The following is a 16,185-nucleotide window of genomic DNA, read 5'->3' on the forward strand; positions in this document are numbered from 1 at the left end:
TGATAAAGTGAAGTAGCTTATGGTTGTATCCTCTCTTTTGGCAGAAGATTATACCATTTTTACAAGTAAAAGTTTGGGCGTTACTAGATATTTCAAAACCATAAACTAAATATAAACTATTAACAATGTAAGAAAGAAACGTAAGAGGATCATTGTCTAAAGCTACGCAATCCCACCTTATCTAGATTGAAGCTGTCGATTAGTTGCCTTGGAAGTTGAGAAAAACATGAAAAGCAAGCATTCTACGTGCCCAGCCGCACCAAAATTTGCAAGCTCACATCACCTACTGTGTTGCGCTCTCTCTCTCTCTCTCTCTCTATATATATATGAGTAAAGTCAATGGCAATGAGAGAGAGAGCTCCATAATGTCAGAACATAGATTAGCAAATAACCAGAGTAGTTGAAAATTAGATGTAAATCAATTGACAATGGTTATGATAGAGCGTACGTAATACCTGGCCAAGCTTGGAGGAAAACCCAGCCCAGGTGTGAAGCACACCGTTTAGTTCTCTTGTAAGGGTCGAATCCAATGTTTTGAATATCGTTTCAGTTGAAATATTGAAACGAGATATTTTGATATCGATACCGTTTCGAAGTAGTCTATATATAAATAAATTATATATATAAATATATAAAAATTATATTCTAAAATAATAATTTATATATGAATAAATTATATATATAAAAATTATAAATAGTCTAGTCTGAATTGATGGATAAAAAAATGAGTTTGAAGTTTGAAGAAATAAAAAAAAAAAAAAAAAGAAGTAAAGGCCGAAATATAGCTCAATACAGGCCGAAATATCAACCGGTACGGGCCGAAATGGCCTGAAATGCTGATTGGTACGAAACTATATCCTTCTCTGTACCGGCTACACCACAGAAACGATATATTTTGGTTATACTAGCCGGTACGGTACGAAATTCAAAACTTTGGTTTCGACTATTCATTTCATTTCCTATTCTCCATCCCATTTCCATTATACCCATGCCCCATTATCGTTATTTTCATGCTCTACTTTATCTTCTCTGAACCTCACCTTCTTTGTGCACCATCTCTCCCATCTACTCCATCTTTCTCTTCCTCGTGATTGGGTTTTGTGTTGCGCACCTCCACCTCCTACTTCTCGGGTTCTTGTTGTCGAACGTTGTTTGCCAAGCCATACTGCCACCATATTCTCCTCGTCATCGCTGGTAAGTTTTATGTTGCTTATGTTCGTGCCTCCTCACACCAATCAATTTTGTTGTCTTTGTTGTAGCCAACACTTCATCCCCTCGGTGTTTCGCTTCCACTTCTTTTGATTTTACTGCAGGGGTGTTATTCATACCATACGATGCGGAGCAACCCCCTCCCTACCCTCGCATCCCAGGGGCCGACCGGGGGGGAGGGGGACTCCCAATCCATCCCGTCTCCCTCCCACTTCAATAATGGACTACAGTCCACTAGGCCCAAAAATTATTCATGAGTCCAAAAGTGATCAAAAACACATTTTTAGACCCAAATTGTAAATTTAAATTTATAAATATGACTATAATTTAAAAACTATATAGTTTTTAAATTTTTTAGTGCATATTTTGTGTAAGTTGTAGTGTAGTAGGGTTGCCTTTTTATACATTGCCTTCACAATATTAGTTTCACACTTAAGCAATGTAGGACTCTTGTATTGCCTTGGCAATCTATAAAAGGGTTACCCTACTCGCTACAACTTACACAAAATATTAAGTAAAAGTTTTATTTAATACATATTACTATATTTATAAATAGTACAAATAATAAATATTTATAAATATGTATAGTATAAATATAAATAAAAATATATTTATATAATAAAATATATAAGTGCGGGACGAGGTTGCTCGCCAACCATGCAGGGGTGGGGTAGTTGGGTGCGGGGCCTCGCTGCCCACCCTTAGATTTTAGTCTCTCTTTGTTACCATTTTGATGTTGCTGCTTTGTATCACATGGCATCTCCAACGTCCTTAGACAACGTCACTTTGCTCTCTAATTCGATGGGTCATCGCACGAAATTAGGTATATTATCTCAAGTGTTAGTCTTGCATTTTTATGCTGTTACTTTTGTGACATGTTTGAATTGTGTTCATTGGAAATTAGATGGCCTCTGTTTGTGTGGTAGAACCAATGGGTTGTGTGATTTCTTGGTGGGTATTTGTTTGGAGGGTCTCTTGAGTGTGTGAGGTGGATAGAGGAATGTATGGACTGGTGCATGTGGGCTGTTGTCTGGCATATTGGGAATGAGTGTGTAAATAGTAGAGTGTGTGTGTAAATAGAGGAATGACATGTTGGCTCCGAGCACTTCACTTCATCCAAGGTGCTCGTTGAGGTACAAAGCACTTCATTTTCTCTTGGGTACTCGATGAGGTTGTGAGCACTTTGCTGCCCCCTAGATGCTCGCCGAGGTGGTGAGAGCTTTTGCTTCTCAATGTGCTCTTTGAGAATGTGTGCACTTCACTTCCTGGAGGTGCTTGCGAGGTGGCGAGCACCTTGTCTCATCATGGTGCTTGCCTAGGATTGCAACCACTTATTGCGTGCTCACTAAGGTCTTAAGCGTTTCGCTTCGTCATGGGTGCTCTCCTAGGTAGTGAGCTCCTTTGATTCTCGAGGTACGAGCACTTTGATACCCAAGGTTTCAAGCTCCTCCACTTCTCTAGGTTGCAAGCTACTCCGATTCCCGAGGTGGCGAGCACTCTGCCCGCAAGGTCACAAGCACACTTTTATTCTCGAGGTTGCGAACCCTTGCTTCCTGAGGTTATGAACACCATACTTCCTAAGGTTGTGAGCTCCTTTGCTTCCTGAGGTCTCAACCACTATTATTCTTGAGGTCGCGAGCTCCTTTGCTTCCCAAGGTTAGAGCCCCTCTACTTCTTGAGGTTTCAAGCTTTTGTGCTTTTCAAGTTTGCGAGCTCCTTTGATTCTCGAGAGTGCTAGCACTTGCTTCCCCGAGGTTGTGATTTTGTGATTCCAGAGGTCTCTAGCACTATTCATCCTGCAATTCGAGCCCCTATACTTTCACAAGGTTTCAAGTTCCTGTTCTTCCTGAGGTTTCAGATTGAACCCCTAGATCATTATAGGTTGTAGAATCAAAGACCCTAAATAATCTAAAGGTTCGATCCAAACCCCTAACCTAATTTAGGGTTTCAGATTGAAACCCCAATCTAAATTAGGTTGGGGGGTTCAATCGTAGACCCCAATCTAGTTTGGGGTTTCAATTTTGAAATTCCAAACTACATTGTGTGATTTCTGTATGATTTTACCATTAATGGGAGGGATGGGCGAATCAACTTATGCTAAGGGTTAATGACACTCTCAATAGATTGTATAATGAGTTCATCACATTCAGGGGCTTAATATAGAAGTTCTATCATCCACCACATTGCCTCTTCTTGAAGTCGATTGGTCGAAAAAGTGTAAGTAAGGTATGAGGTTTGGCTATACCCACGAGCTTCAAAAGAATTTGGATGGCCAATCGGACTTAGGAAGATACTTTTTGAAGGAATTACACCCATATATGGAGGAATTTGATATCTTAACTTGGTAGAAAGTAAATGTCATCAAGTATCCCTTCCCTAGAGACATACCCCGTCGTAGTTTGATCATCCCTATTCTACCATAGCCTCAGAGTCCCCATTTAGCATTGAGGAGTGCATGTTGGATCTATTTCGGAATTCATTATCTCTTAACACTGTGGAGACTTTGATTTGCATTCAAAATTAGATCGAAGGGAAGCCAATTCAGGTTCGGGAGGTTGTAGATTTTAGGGAGAGTTATGAGAAGGATGTTAATCACCATAGAAGCGGCAATTGCTCTTAATTCATTCTTTTTCTTTTCCTTATAATAGATGGTGTTAGGTTTATTTGACAAACTTAAATTTAAGTTTAGTTATTGTTAGGACAACTTTGAAAAAATAGCTCCATCTCAATCTATATGGACCATAGTTTGACATTGCTACAACATTGGTTTGTTAATTAATTTTTTATAGTTTGTACTTATGTTATTATTTGTTCCTAATGAAGTTCTTTTCTTTTTAGACATAATGTTATTAATATTCTCATTTTTTTTTTTTTTGGTTTTATGATGTCACTTGGAGTTAACAACTGCTTGCTATGTTGTTACCTTTATTTTTATTTTTTTTTTTAAATTGTATTTCAATTGTTGTAAAATTGTTATTCATCCAATCTATTTGACAAGCTGTAATATTTTTAGACCATTTTTAATAATTTTATATTAATGTGTAATAGTTTGTACTACTTTGTAATAGATTAGAATAATTAGTTAGCAAATATATTAGGTTTATTTATAATTAAAGAAAACATTTAATTTTATATATTTTAGATTTTAAAATTTTCTATTAAGATATGTAATTTTGAAGTGCAAACATATTTTGGACCAAAATTGGCCCAAAAACACTCTAAAAATATATTCGGGCTAGGCTGTCAGCTCTCATAATATGATGAATTCTACTCATCAATCACTATTCACTCACACATCCTACACTTATAGAATTTTTTTTTTTTCATAGGGTGTGGAGGTATTTTTCATAAAGTGTGGAGTAGTGAATAGTGCCAAATGAGGAGAATTTTTTCCCATAATATTATTACATCAAGATATATTAATTTATAAAATAATCTTTTAGTATTAAGGAAAAACTTAATTTTCTAATTCCCAACTAAGCATATATGTTATATCTCTATAAAAAGATGGGCCAAGAAGTTGGGGCCATGAGCTTTCAACCATGGGGCCCCAAACACCACTTCATCCAACAGAGTCTCAAATTTACGGCTCCAACCCCTTCCAATCAGTGTTTGTAGGCGCATTCGTTCGAGAAGCTAGAAGGTTTTCTTCCATTGCTTCGCCAACGTTTTGCAGGTGAAAATCGACCAATTGTTTCCATACGTTTCTCAGGGTTTCCAATATCCGCTCTGGCCTAGGGTTTTAAATCCTTGTTTTTTAGCTCTTCCATTTATGCAATCGAAGTTGTTACTGGACTTCTACTTTTGGGGTTTGGTGTTTGCAAATGTAGTGAATTTGGGATAGCCATCAAAGTTTATTAATAAGTGGCTGGTTTTCTTGGGATTCGTTTGGTTTCTACAAGAAAGAAAGAGCTGACTGGGTTTGTATTGGTTTCTGCTTATTTTTCTCAATAGGTTACTGGAAGATAAGATCATGGCGGGTGGGAATTTCATGCACAGGGTTATGTCTTACCTTGTGAACGAGCTTATCGTTAATAGCCTTGCCAACAGGTACCTTGGCCACTGGTCATATAATCTTCATTGCGCGCTCGTATTTTTCTGTTCTGCTTAATATATATGATGATGATGCTATAATTCACTTACAAAAAAATATTATATAATTGAAACTTCTTTCTGTGACCACCCTAGAGGAACTTTTCCTTATTAGTTCGTTCCTTTGAAGCGAAAGAACCTCAAATTTCCTTGGTTTGATATGGTGTCTGCAGCTTATAAAATTCATGAGCCACTTCCAAAACGCTAAAATATTCCAAACCTTTATTCTGACCTTTCTTCTATATTTTCATGTTGATGATTTAATACGGCATCTTTCTAATACTGTCATAAGGTGTCGTTTAAAATATGTTTTCGTTTTTTGTTGTTTTCTGATAAATGTCAAACTATTTAGGGACGGGCTGAGGTTTATGGTCGTTTTGATGAAAAGCGATATATATGCTATTTGTGATGACTTACGATTTTTTCTATTAGATTATTTGAGACTGATCTAAACAATCCCAAACTTCCAGCTAATCTTACAATTTAGTTTCAAATGCTGTGTAATCGTACGATTTTATCAGGGAGTATATGGATATTCAACTATGATAATTGTCGTCATCGATTCTTCATTTCCAGAAATCCTCATAATATTTTTTGGAAGACTCGATATTGAGATACATATTTTTCTAAACATGTGAAATCAATGGTGTAGTAGGTTGTCAATGACACAGTCGTGCATTTAGATGCAGGGGCAAACATTGTTTTTGGGGGGTGGGGGGTGATGATCTAATAAAAATTATATTTTTAGGGTGTATGTCTTGACATTTGGGCCAGCTAAGAAAGTGTAACTTGACAAATGTAGGCATCCAAAGCTTAAGTTGACTGAAACATACTGTGCATCTTAGAAAAAAAAAGATCGATTTATTAGAGAAAATACGGAGTATCTTAAAAAAAGTTTACTCTTGCTGTTCACGCTTACGCTCACACTCACAAGCAACCCCCCTCTCCCCAAAAGAACAAAAGGTACAGCCCAGTTTGCTCGTCTACATGAACATGCAAGGTAAGGGTTCAATGCATTACATGAGTATATCTTAATCCATGGTATATGGAGGTCCTTCCCCTCTCCTTCCACTGTTCCCCACATGGGTTTGTCACCTCTACATCTGCCACCAAGATTACCGCATCATAGGTTTGTACTGATTGTGAAGATGACTCCAACAATAAAAACTTTTTTCTTTTTCATATTTGCTTTTTTCCTTTTTAATGAGTATTGATTGGCATTTGTGCCTAAAATAACTGGTGATCCCATATCTCCAATATAATGTTTTGTTGTGCTTCCTCAGTCCTGCATTCCAGAGGTTTGCAGTGAGAACGTCAAAGAGGATTGAGGAGGTTTCGAGCAAGGGTATGTTTCTATCCCCCCAATTTTTGTAACTTCTGCTTTTCTGGACATTTGGCGGTGATAGTGTGATGGTTTGTTCATGCAGCTGCACAGAAGCAGCAAGAACTTGCTGACCGTATGAAGGATCTGTCTAAAGATTTTGAGGTTGGATTGTATGTTATGTATATTGAATATGGTTTCATCTGCATAAGAATTTATAGCTTATGACAATACATGTATTTGTTGCAGTCTTTCAAAAATCAGTGATCCGGTCTGATGGACGCAGTATTGCCCCAGTTTGCATATGATCTATATTCTTCTTCCTTCTGTGGGAATGACGGAAATGAGTTTTGTAATTTTAGGATAATATCCTAAAGAAAGTCACGGCCGAAGATCCTTCTGAAAAAATAAATTTATGTTTATATTAGATAAGCAAGTAGTTGGGTATTTTAAGCTGACTTCAGTGTTGGTGTGGATTGAGAGGGGAGGGAACTGGGATTTCCTTGACTAAAAACAGACGGGCAGGTCTTTTCTCCTCCTCCTAGGGTGGTGCTACTTGCCTACATCCTGTACTTAGCCATTTAACCGTTTATTTCTAAATTACAATGTAATCATAAGCTGTAATATCTTAAACGAGATAATATGCTTGGCATTCAATAATTTCAAAGAACTACATCCAAAATTCATGAAATGAAGAGAATTTCATATGGTTTTCTGCCATATGAATTCACTTAAAATGGCACAACAGCAGGACAAAGAGTAGTAATGTCATATAATATTGTCATGTTTTGATTCCTTGATTGCATTTTAATATAAGGGGCACAAAGTCTAGTATGCATAACGGATCCAAAGCCCTGCATAGGGGGACCTTGTCCGGAGGCATTGGTTAGTTTTTTGACAAGAACACTTTTCATGGTTCTTCCATGTGTACTTGTGCTTGGGGAGGTGGTCTAAAAACCAATTTTTTCCAGACTTTTTCTTTTTAAAATCAAAATTTTTTTTTCTGATACGTGATTTCTTGTTTGATATAATTTATGATTTACTTATACTAATTTGTAGACTATCTAATCAGAAAAAAACTCAAGTTCAATTTCTATGACAAAAACTTGAGAGTAATGCTAGATAATGCAAGTTCAGTATGTGTATACCAAGTGTGGATAGGGCCTTAAGGAATGGATCTCACGTTAGGGTTTAAAAGAGGGTATAAGGGTGGAGCCCATCCCAGAAGGCCCAGCCCGAAGAAGTCAAGCCATGGAACTCCAAGCCCAAAGAAGAAACCTACCCGTAAGCTAAGAGTCCAGGCTGGAGGACCACGTGCGCGAGCCAGTGACTGCAAACCTACTTGGAGAGGCCTTTTAGTGCTGAGCTCGGATATACCAATGAGATCGTCTCAGGGCTCGACAGCCTACTGAGCCCTACCATAGGGCGTCGAGCAGGACATCCAACTACATGCGAACGATTGAACGTGCCCGGTCACAGACTCGTTAGACTCAAGACATGCCACATTCAATGCATGTGTCAGGAGATCCAGCACGCAACGGTGCACCCCACGTACGAAGAACGGCTCGCTCACGACTTGACACCCAACCCTGGCAGAAAACAGCAGGATAGATCTAGCACGGCTGACACGCCACGATCTCCTTCAGCCGTCTAAGCTGGGAACTGACACACTGTGACAGCAAGAAATGAGTGGTAGCAGGCCTAACACCTGACATGCCACGATCTCTCTCGACAGTGGAACCTAGATTAGGTATAAAAACGGTCATCCCTTCTACAGGAGGTCTCTCTCTGAATTTTGATTATTCTTACTATTCTTTATAGTTGTTCTTATCACTATAGGATTGTTCATTGACTTTGGCATCCGAGTGACCCCGGATGTCACCAGAGCCCTTTCTTCTTAGTTAAAGGTGGCGTAAGCTTGGTTATTGCGGAAGTGCTCGAGCTGCGAAACACGACATCAATAGAGGGTCTGTTTCGAGTTTCGATTTTTAGCAATTCAGAATCTAATTTTTCTTGACCCAATGAAATTGTCAAGATATAAAAGAATAAATGCATGTGGATGTAATAATATGTATTTAAGTGGTTAATGTATGAAAGTGATTTAATCAAGTGATTAATCACATAAACTAAAACCGATTGTTTAGAATTTTGGCGAAACCATTTAGGATTTCGGCATCCATCATGATTTTAGAGTTTCAATTGAATCGCAAGAAGTAGTCATTCAAAAAAAAAGTTAAGTTTGTCATATAAAAATAAGTTTCTTTGGGTGGGTCTCGTTTTTTTAAATGAGTTTTGGAAACTTGGGTTTTGTGGCGCCTTCGGCCCCCACATGCGTTCAGGCAAGAGTCGTGATGCCGAGATGTTAGCCGCTTGGGTCAAACACCCCTCGCATAGCCTGAAAACATAGTGTGTGCTCGCGTGCTCAATGAATGCATATAGTGAATTTGTAATGGAAAAATAAAAAGGGGTAGTCAATCAACAATACCAGAAATTCAAATTACAAATCTAAAAAAATAATTCATAAGCCACCAGTCTCCCAATCCTCGACATAAAATTTTATATAATCATCCAACTAATTAAAAAGGAAACACCTAACAATGCTACATAAGGGGAAAGGTACCCAAGTCTTCACTCCTCAGACGGAACCGCAGGTTGGAACACCACAATGAGTTCTCGCAATCTCAGCAAGTAAATCCACAGATCAACAACCAGGAATATCAAACATGGAAGCATACAAATAATGTGCACAACAATTAGAAAAGATTATCCAAAAATACCTTGTTTGCATTCTTTACAAAAAAGTGTTTTAACTATAGCCACTCATACCACAAATCACATTTATACATAGATAACATTCATTTATTATGATGTGCACCATGGTCTCCCCTAGGGACCATCCACACACTCTGGCTCTCTTTGTCATACCATGAGTAACGATCATGTGTGTGATTTCGTAATGAGTATGCCTGATAAGACCCCATAAAAAACCGCCCTAGGATATGGTCCGAGGCATGCATGGGTAGTCGAGAGTGGACCTCTTTCGGGGACAAGCCCATCCTTGGAGGACTTCCCTAGGGGTCTAGTGTATGCCTTAGGAAGATTGCAAGAATGGCACGGGTCAATTAGAATATGGCTCACATTTGCCCACTTGCACATGCCATGGGCCAGCTTAGGCCACTAAGGACCAATGTCGTGGGCCCCCATGGGCCCCACGCCACTATCACTTATTTATTTATTTTATTTATCGAGAGACCAATTAGGGTTTTTACTTTGTAAGGTCTATAAATAGGACCCTTAGGTATTTAGTTTATATCTTTTAAACTTTTGGCAAATTTCGTAAGTGGCTAGATTATTGTTCTTGAGATCACCATTCGGTACTTGGCACTTGGGCTACTTGGGTGCAATTCATGAATCCTTAGTAGAAGATCATTACCTTGCAATTCGTAAATATGTGTTGTCCATTTATCTATCATTGATTCATCACCTTAAAATTCATGAATAGGTGTTGAATCGCTTATCTATCAATATATGAGATTTCCTTACACTTTGTGCAATTCGTGAATCAATGTGATTGGTTTATCTTTTTGTTCCTTTATTGTTCTTATTTCCTATCTTGTTCATCTATACTTTTTGCATATCTAAATATCCATATAAATCAAAATGAGTCTACATATTTCTTGTTGAGTCCATTCATCTTTATACATTCTTGAATTGGTGGTGAAGTTGATCATCATTGTGTTCTTAAATGTTTATACGTGTTCATCCATATTATTCATCCAAATATTTCCTTGCATCCATTTTGATCCATTCCTTACTATATATTTGACCACCACATCATTTGACCTAATTTTCATATTCGGCCATATCCTAAAATACCTTTCATCCAATCCAACTAAGCCCTAGCCGAAATTCCCTTGTCTCTATCTTTCCATAATAGCCACTTACCATATCTAGCCTCCATCATCTCCATAAACCCTAACCATCCCTCAAGAGTCCCAAGTTGGCAACTTCCTTAATTTTAGGAAAGTTGACTCATCCAAACCCAATCCCTTGATCTTAGGAATTCTATTTCATCTATATCCCTTAAATACCTTCATCCTTCAAATCACTCAACCAACCCCTCAAATCTATCATTCCCTAGAATCACTCTAGTCAACTAAGACCTCCTTCACTTACCAAAACCAAAACCTTACCTTTGCTTGATAGATTCCTACCACTTAGGAATCTTCTCTCAATCATCTCTATCTTTCAAATATCCTACCAATCCCTAAATCATCTCCTACAAGTTAGGAGCTCATTTTCCATCTTCCAAATCCTCCAAATTCGAAATACAACCATTACCCTAGTCAAACTTTCAATTCCTAGCAACTCACATGCATCTTACCAATTAGGATCAACCCTAACCACCTTACTCATCATTCAAATCCTATCTCCATCTCAAGTTCCTTAATTCTAGGAACTTCCCTAGAATCACTTCATTCCTCAAATCTATCATTTCCTTGAATCACTCAAAGTCAATCAAAGACTTACATCCTCTTACCATATTCAAATTCAAATTCCTAAACTCTATAAACAACCCTAGACTTATTCAAACACCATCCATATTCATCCACTTACCATATCCAAATCTCATCTTATCTTAGCAAATTCTTAAAGTCAAGGAACAACCCTAGACTCATTCAAACTCCATCTTATCTCCTAAATCCAATCCCTAAAATCTCTCCATACTTCCAATCCATCTAATCAACTAAGATCATCTTCCAATTGCCAAAACCGAACCATCCTAACATTAATGGGTAACCAACCCCAAAATCGGCCAACCCTAGCCTCTCTCATCCATATCATTCTCAAACCCTAGCAACTCATCTTAGACTCTAACCTTAGTCCATCACTTCCCAATCTCGAAATCATGCTTAGTTACTACACAAAACCTTAGTTACACTTCACCATACCAACCCTAATAATCTTCCAAGTGTCCCTAACATCAAGGGCAACCTTCAAGCCATTCCACTTAGCATCAAGCACACATATTCATCACTTAGATCACCCGAACTCATCATCATTACCATTTTACCACTAAACACCATATCTTCATCAACCTAGTAACTCACATTTTCCATCATACATTGCCAATATTGTTCATAGTCCAAGCAAGAGGGCTAAGGAATTCGATCATCACAAAGAGAACCAAGGCGAGGACGACACAATGTTTAGGGACTAGACCGCGGTCCCTAACAATGCCCAGCTCCACGCCCAGCGTGTATGTAATCAGACATCCTCTAGCCCTGCCAACAGAGGGGCAACAGAGTCGTACCAAGAGCGTTACTGTCTTGGCCGAGCCTGTTGCCACCCAGCGGCAACCAAAAGGACGTCACTCAGTTTTATACGCTCCCGAGTAACCAGATGAGCTCTACTAAGATAATACATCATCTTGGCTTGGGGTCGTGAAACGCACGCACCAACAAAATCCTCATTTTTTGTTATGAAAAATTATGGAAGCAACCGGCCTGGGGAACCCCGCGACATTGCGTCCAAAGTGGCATTAATAGAAATAATATTGTTTTGGTTTAATAAATAAATCGGCTGGCAGGCATTATACCACGTCAGTAGATTCCACAAAGGGGGCGCGACTCGATTGCCTGTAGCACTATTGTTTTGTTATAACATAAAAAACCACAATTTTCTAGTTTCACAGCACAAGTAAGAATAGAGCACTATTAAAAATGGTAGATAAGAAAATAAATAGGCAATTATACAACAACAGTTATTGGATGGCATGTCATAGTACAAACAAAACAACATACAGTTCATCACACAGACATCACATATGTCACAGTTCCAACAATTTCATAATTTTCCAGACTACACATGATTCCCAATGCTTCACCCTGCTTTCATCCAACAATTCATCACCAACTACAGTTATTATTCCAACACTCCACAAGCTCTTGGTCACTTAACCAATCACAACCATACTGTAATAAAAATACAATTTTTCAATGTCAGTATTCCAAGGGTCAATCTAAGGTTTTACTTACAACACGGGACGGCAAATTTCTAGATGATCAAAGGTATTGCCTAAGGTATCCCATGAGCATGTGCGCACATGTCGTGTGGTGGTGTCTGGAGGGGTGGAATACTACGGCGATAGTGAAGTTTACAGAGACGCCTCAGTCGAGTGTGACAGCGAAGGCTTGATGTAACAGTGGTGGTGGCTTATGGCGGACAACTTGCAGTTGTGGGTGGCGAATCTGATGAAATTAGAGGATGGAAAAGGATGAGGGTGGTGCTCATGATGGCGCAAGAACAGAAGTGAAGACAAGGTAAAGGCTGAGATGAAACATCTTGGGAGTTGTATTTTAGGACAGCAAGGGGCGGTGCTCGACACAAGGATGCCCGATTACGGCGTATTGAGGTGGTGATTAATCATGGGTGGTGGAGACGGGAGAGAATAGAGAGAGAGAACTACTAAAAGATGAAAGGGCGGTGAATTTGGAAAAAGAAATCGACGGCACAATGGCGTGGGCAAGGAGGATGCCGTGCGACAACAGATCTGAGTGGCGGGTCGAGATCCATAGCAGATCTGTTGAGCTGTCGTAGGTCTCAAACTGCTACCTCTTAGGCGTGGTGGAGGAGATTGAGTGGAGAAACAACAAATCTGAGTGGATCAGCATGTTGCACTTCCGAGGTGATCAAAGACAGCTATGGGAATGGCAGCAACACAGAGAAAAGATAGTCTAAGAAAGGGAGAGAAATCGGGGGGAGGGAGAGCGAGATCGACAGATAGGGAGATAGGGCTTATCGACGACTGGAGGTGGCGAGATGTAGACGATGGTGGCGACGACAATAAGGGCATGGATGATAGAAACGTGGATTTGCATAGGGGGAGAAGGGATCGGGGAGGGGGTACAACGCAGGGGAGAAAGAGGGAGGAAGAGGAAAGTTTATATGTACAACTAGATGTGAATTGAATTAATAACTCAAGCAAACCAGACAAGCAAATACTCAAGCTAGCACGTATACCAAGAAAGAGTAAGAGAAAAGAATACGCCAAATTTACGTGGAAAAACCCTCCAGTGTATAGGAAAAAAACCATGGGGCAAATAATCCACTATATCAATATAAAGGTTACAACAGTACTCAAGTCGTGCCCAAAACTTCAATCAAATAATCTCATGACACAAGATTTACGTGATTCGGCAACTTGAATATATCCACGGGAGTTGCAGAGGATTTTATTTCTTGAGAAATCGTAAATACAATGAATGGGGCGACTACTGTATACTTCTATATAGCCACAGTAAAATAATACAATATATATATAGGGTACACGACGGAAACTCTAATTTCTCAAATAAAATGATGTTCGCTTGGGTGGCGTGTAGAGCGCGCGTCGAGCGAATCTATTTATTGGCCAACTGCTCAAGCCATCTGTTGAGCGGCTCACGAGCGAACTCTCTGACTTGAACTCTGCTCAAGTGGTATATCGAGCGAGTGTCGAGCGAACTCTCTGTATCACATCTGCTTGAGCTTTCTGTTGAGCACATCTTGCGTGAACTCTTCGTTTAGCTCCTTTGCTCCAGTGCCTGAAGGCTCCACTCGAGCGATCTGAACCAGACTCCACAATACTCAACAATTCTCCCACTTGGAGGTTGGTACACCCACTGTATCGCCCTCTACCTCAAAACATGATATCCTCCACCTCTATAACTCATTGCCCCTCTATGCAAGCTAGAAGACCAACTAAAGTTGTGCACAACTTCAATTTCTCCAGTGTAACACCCTTTGTTAATATATCAGCAGGGTTCTTGCTTCCACAAATTTTCTCAAGTAATAGCTGGTCATCATCTAGTAATGATTGAAAAAAATGATACCTGATCTAAATGTGCTTGGTCCTGAAATGAAATGTTGGATTCTTGGCAATGAATATGGCACTTTGACTATCACTGTAGAGAGTACCTTTCTGATTCTTTTTACCCAATTCCTCCAAGAAGTCTTGTAACCAAATCATCTCCTTTAACGCTTCTGACACTGTAATATACTCAGTTTCTGTAGTAGACAAAGAAACTGTTTTCTACAAATTAGAACCCCAAGACATGGCAGTACCACCCAGAGTATAAACAAAGTTTGTGGTACTCTTTCTATTATCGGTATCTCCAGCCAAATCAGAATCAACATAGCCCTGCACCTCTAAACTCTCTTCAGAGAAACACAAGCATGTTTATGAGGAACCGTTTAGATATCTCAGAATCCACTATACAGCTTCCCAATGTTGTCTTCCTGGGTTACTCATGTATCTACTCACAACTCCACTACATGGGCAATATCTGGTCTCGTACAGACCATAACATATATAAGCGAACCAATAGCTAAGGTATAAGGAACCTTACTCACGTAGTCTTGTTCCTCCTCTGACTTTCGTGATTGATCCTTGCTAAGTCTGAAGTGACTACTCAAGGGTGTGCCAACTGGTTTGACCTTGTCCATATTGAACCTACTAAGTACTTTTTTCACATACTCAGCCTAGGAGAGTCTCAATGTGACATTGACTCTATCTCTGAAAATTCTCATGCCAATGATTTGTTTTGCAGCTTCCAAATCTTTCATTGTAAAGTGCTTTGACATCTGCCTATTTAGATTATTGGTCTCATCAATACTAGCCCCTACAATAAGCATATCATCCACATACAATAGCAAAATAACGTAAAAATTTTCAAAATATCTGACATAGCAACAGTGATCTGCTTAGCATTTGATGTACCCTAAATTGCACATAAAATTGTCAAACTTCTTGTACCATTGTCTAGGAGCTTGTTTCAAGCTATATAAGCTATTCTTCAGTCTACAAACTGAACGCTCATTTTCCTGTACTACAAACCCATCAAGTTGATGCATGTAGATGTCTTCTTCAAGGTTACCAAGAAAAAAAAGTCTTTACATCTAACTGCTCAAGATACATATTTTCAGTAGCAACCATTGTCAGTACTAACCTGATAGTTGTGATCTTCACCACTAGAGAAAAGATCTCAAAATAGTCAATACATTTTTTTTTCTGCTGAAAGCTTTTTACAACAAGTCTATTCTTGTATCTCTTACTACCATCATGCTCAATGTTCACCCGATATACCCACTTGTTGTGCAATGTTTTTTTCCCTGATGGAAGTTCCGTCAACTTCCATGTCTGATTCCTTAACAAAGAATCATCTCATCCTTTATGGTCAGCTCCCACTTGTTAGAATTTTCATCTTCTAAAGTTTCCTTTTAGCTTTGCAATTCTTCATCATCTGTCAACATAATGTAATTCAAAGTATGTGAAAAATACTGTGGAGGACGAATAGTCCTAACTGAGCTACGAACTGCAACTGCAGGTGTGGACGGCTCTGGATCTAACTGCGGAATAATAGGAATGGGTGTACTAAGTCCACTCTCTCCGACACTCACATATCTGCACTGCACTGTGACCTCTAGTCTCACAAACTCAAATTCCTGAGGAACTGTTTCAGAAACTATATTGGACTTGTGCTTGTAGATAATCTTCTCATTAAATATCACATTCCTGCTTC

The 16,185-nt window shown here is 39.0% G+C and overlaps 1 protein-coding gene across 1 annotated transcript; it reads left to right on the top strand.

Annotated features, from left to right (window-relative positions):
* Window positions 1–4,728: 4,728 nt before the first annotated feature.
* LOC121268600 lies at window positions 4,729–7,313 on the top strand. The gene is made up of 5 exons (XM_041172924.1): window positions 4,729–4,885; window positions 5,164–5,259; window positions 6,585–6,646; window positions 6,729–6,787; window positions 6,872–7,313. Exons 1-5 carry the CDS (start codon window positions 4,752–4,754, stop codon window positions 6,887–6,889), a joined length of 369 nt encoding a protein of 122 aa, XP_041028858.1. The 5' UTR covers window positions 4,729–4,751; the 3' UTR covers window positions 6,890–7,313.
* Window positions 7,314–16,185: the final 8,872 nt, after the last annotated feature.

The sequence above is a fragment of the Juglans microcarpa x Juglans regia genome, chromosome 5S, assembly GCF_004785595.1.
Source record: "Juglans microcarpa x Juglans regia isolate MS1-56 chromosome 5S, Jm3101_v1.0, whole genome shotgun sequence".
NCBI lineage: Eukaryota > Viridiplantae > Streptophyta > Magnoliopsida > Fagales > Juglandaceae > Juglans > Juglans microcarpa x Juglans regia.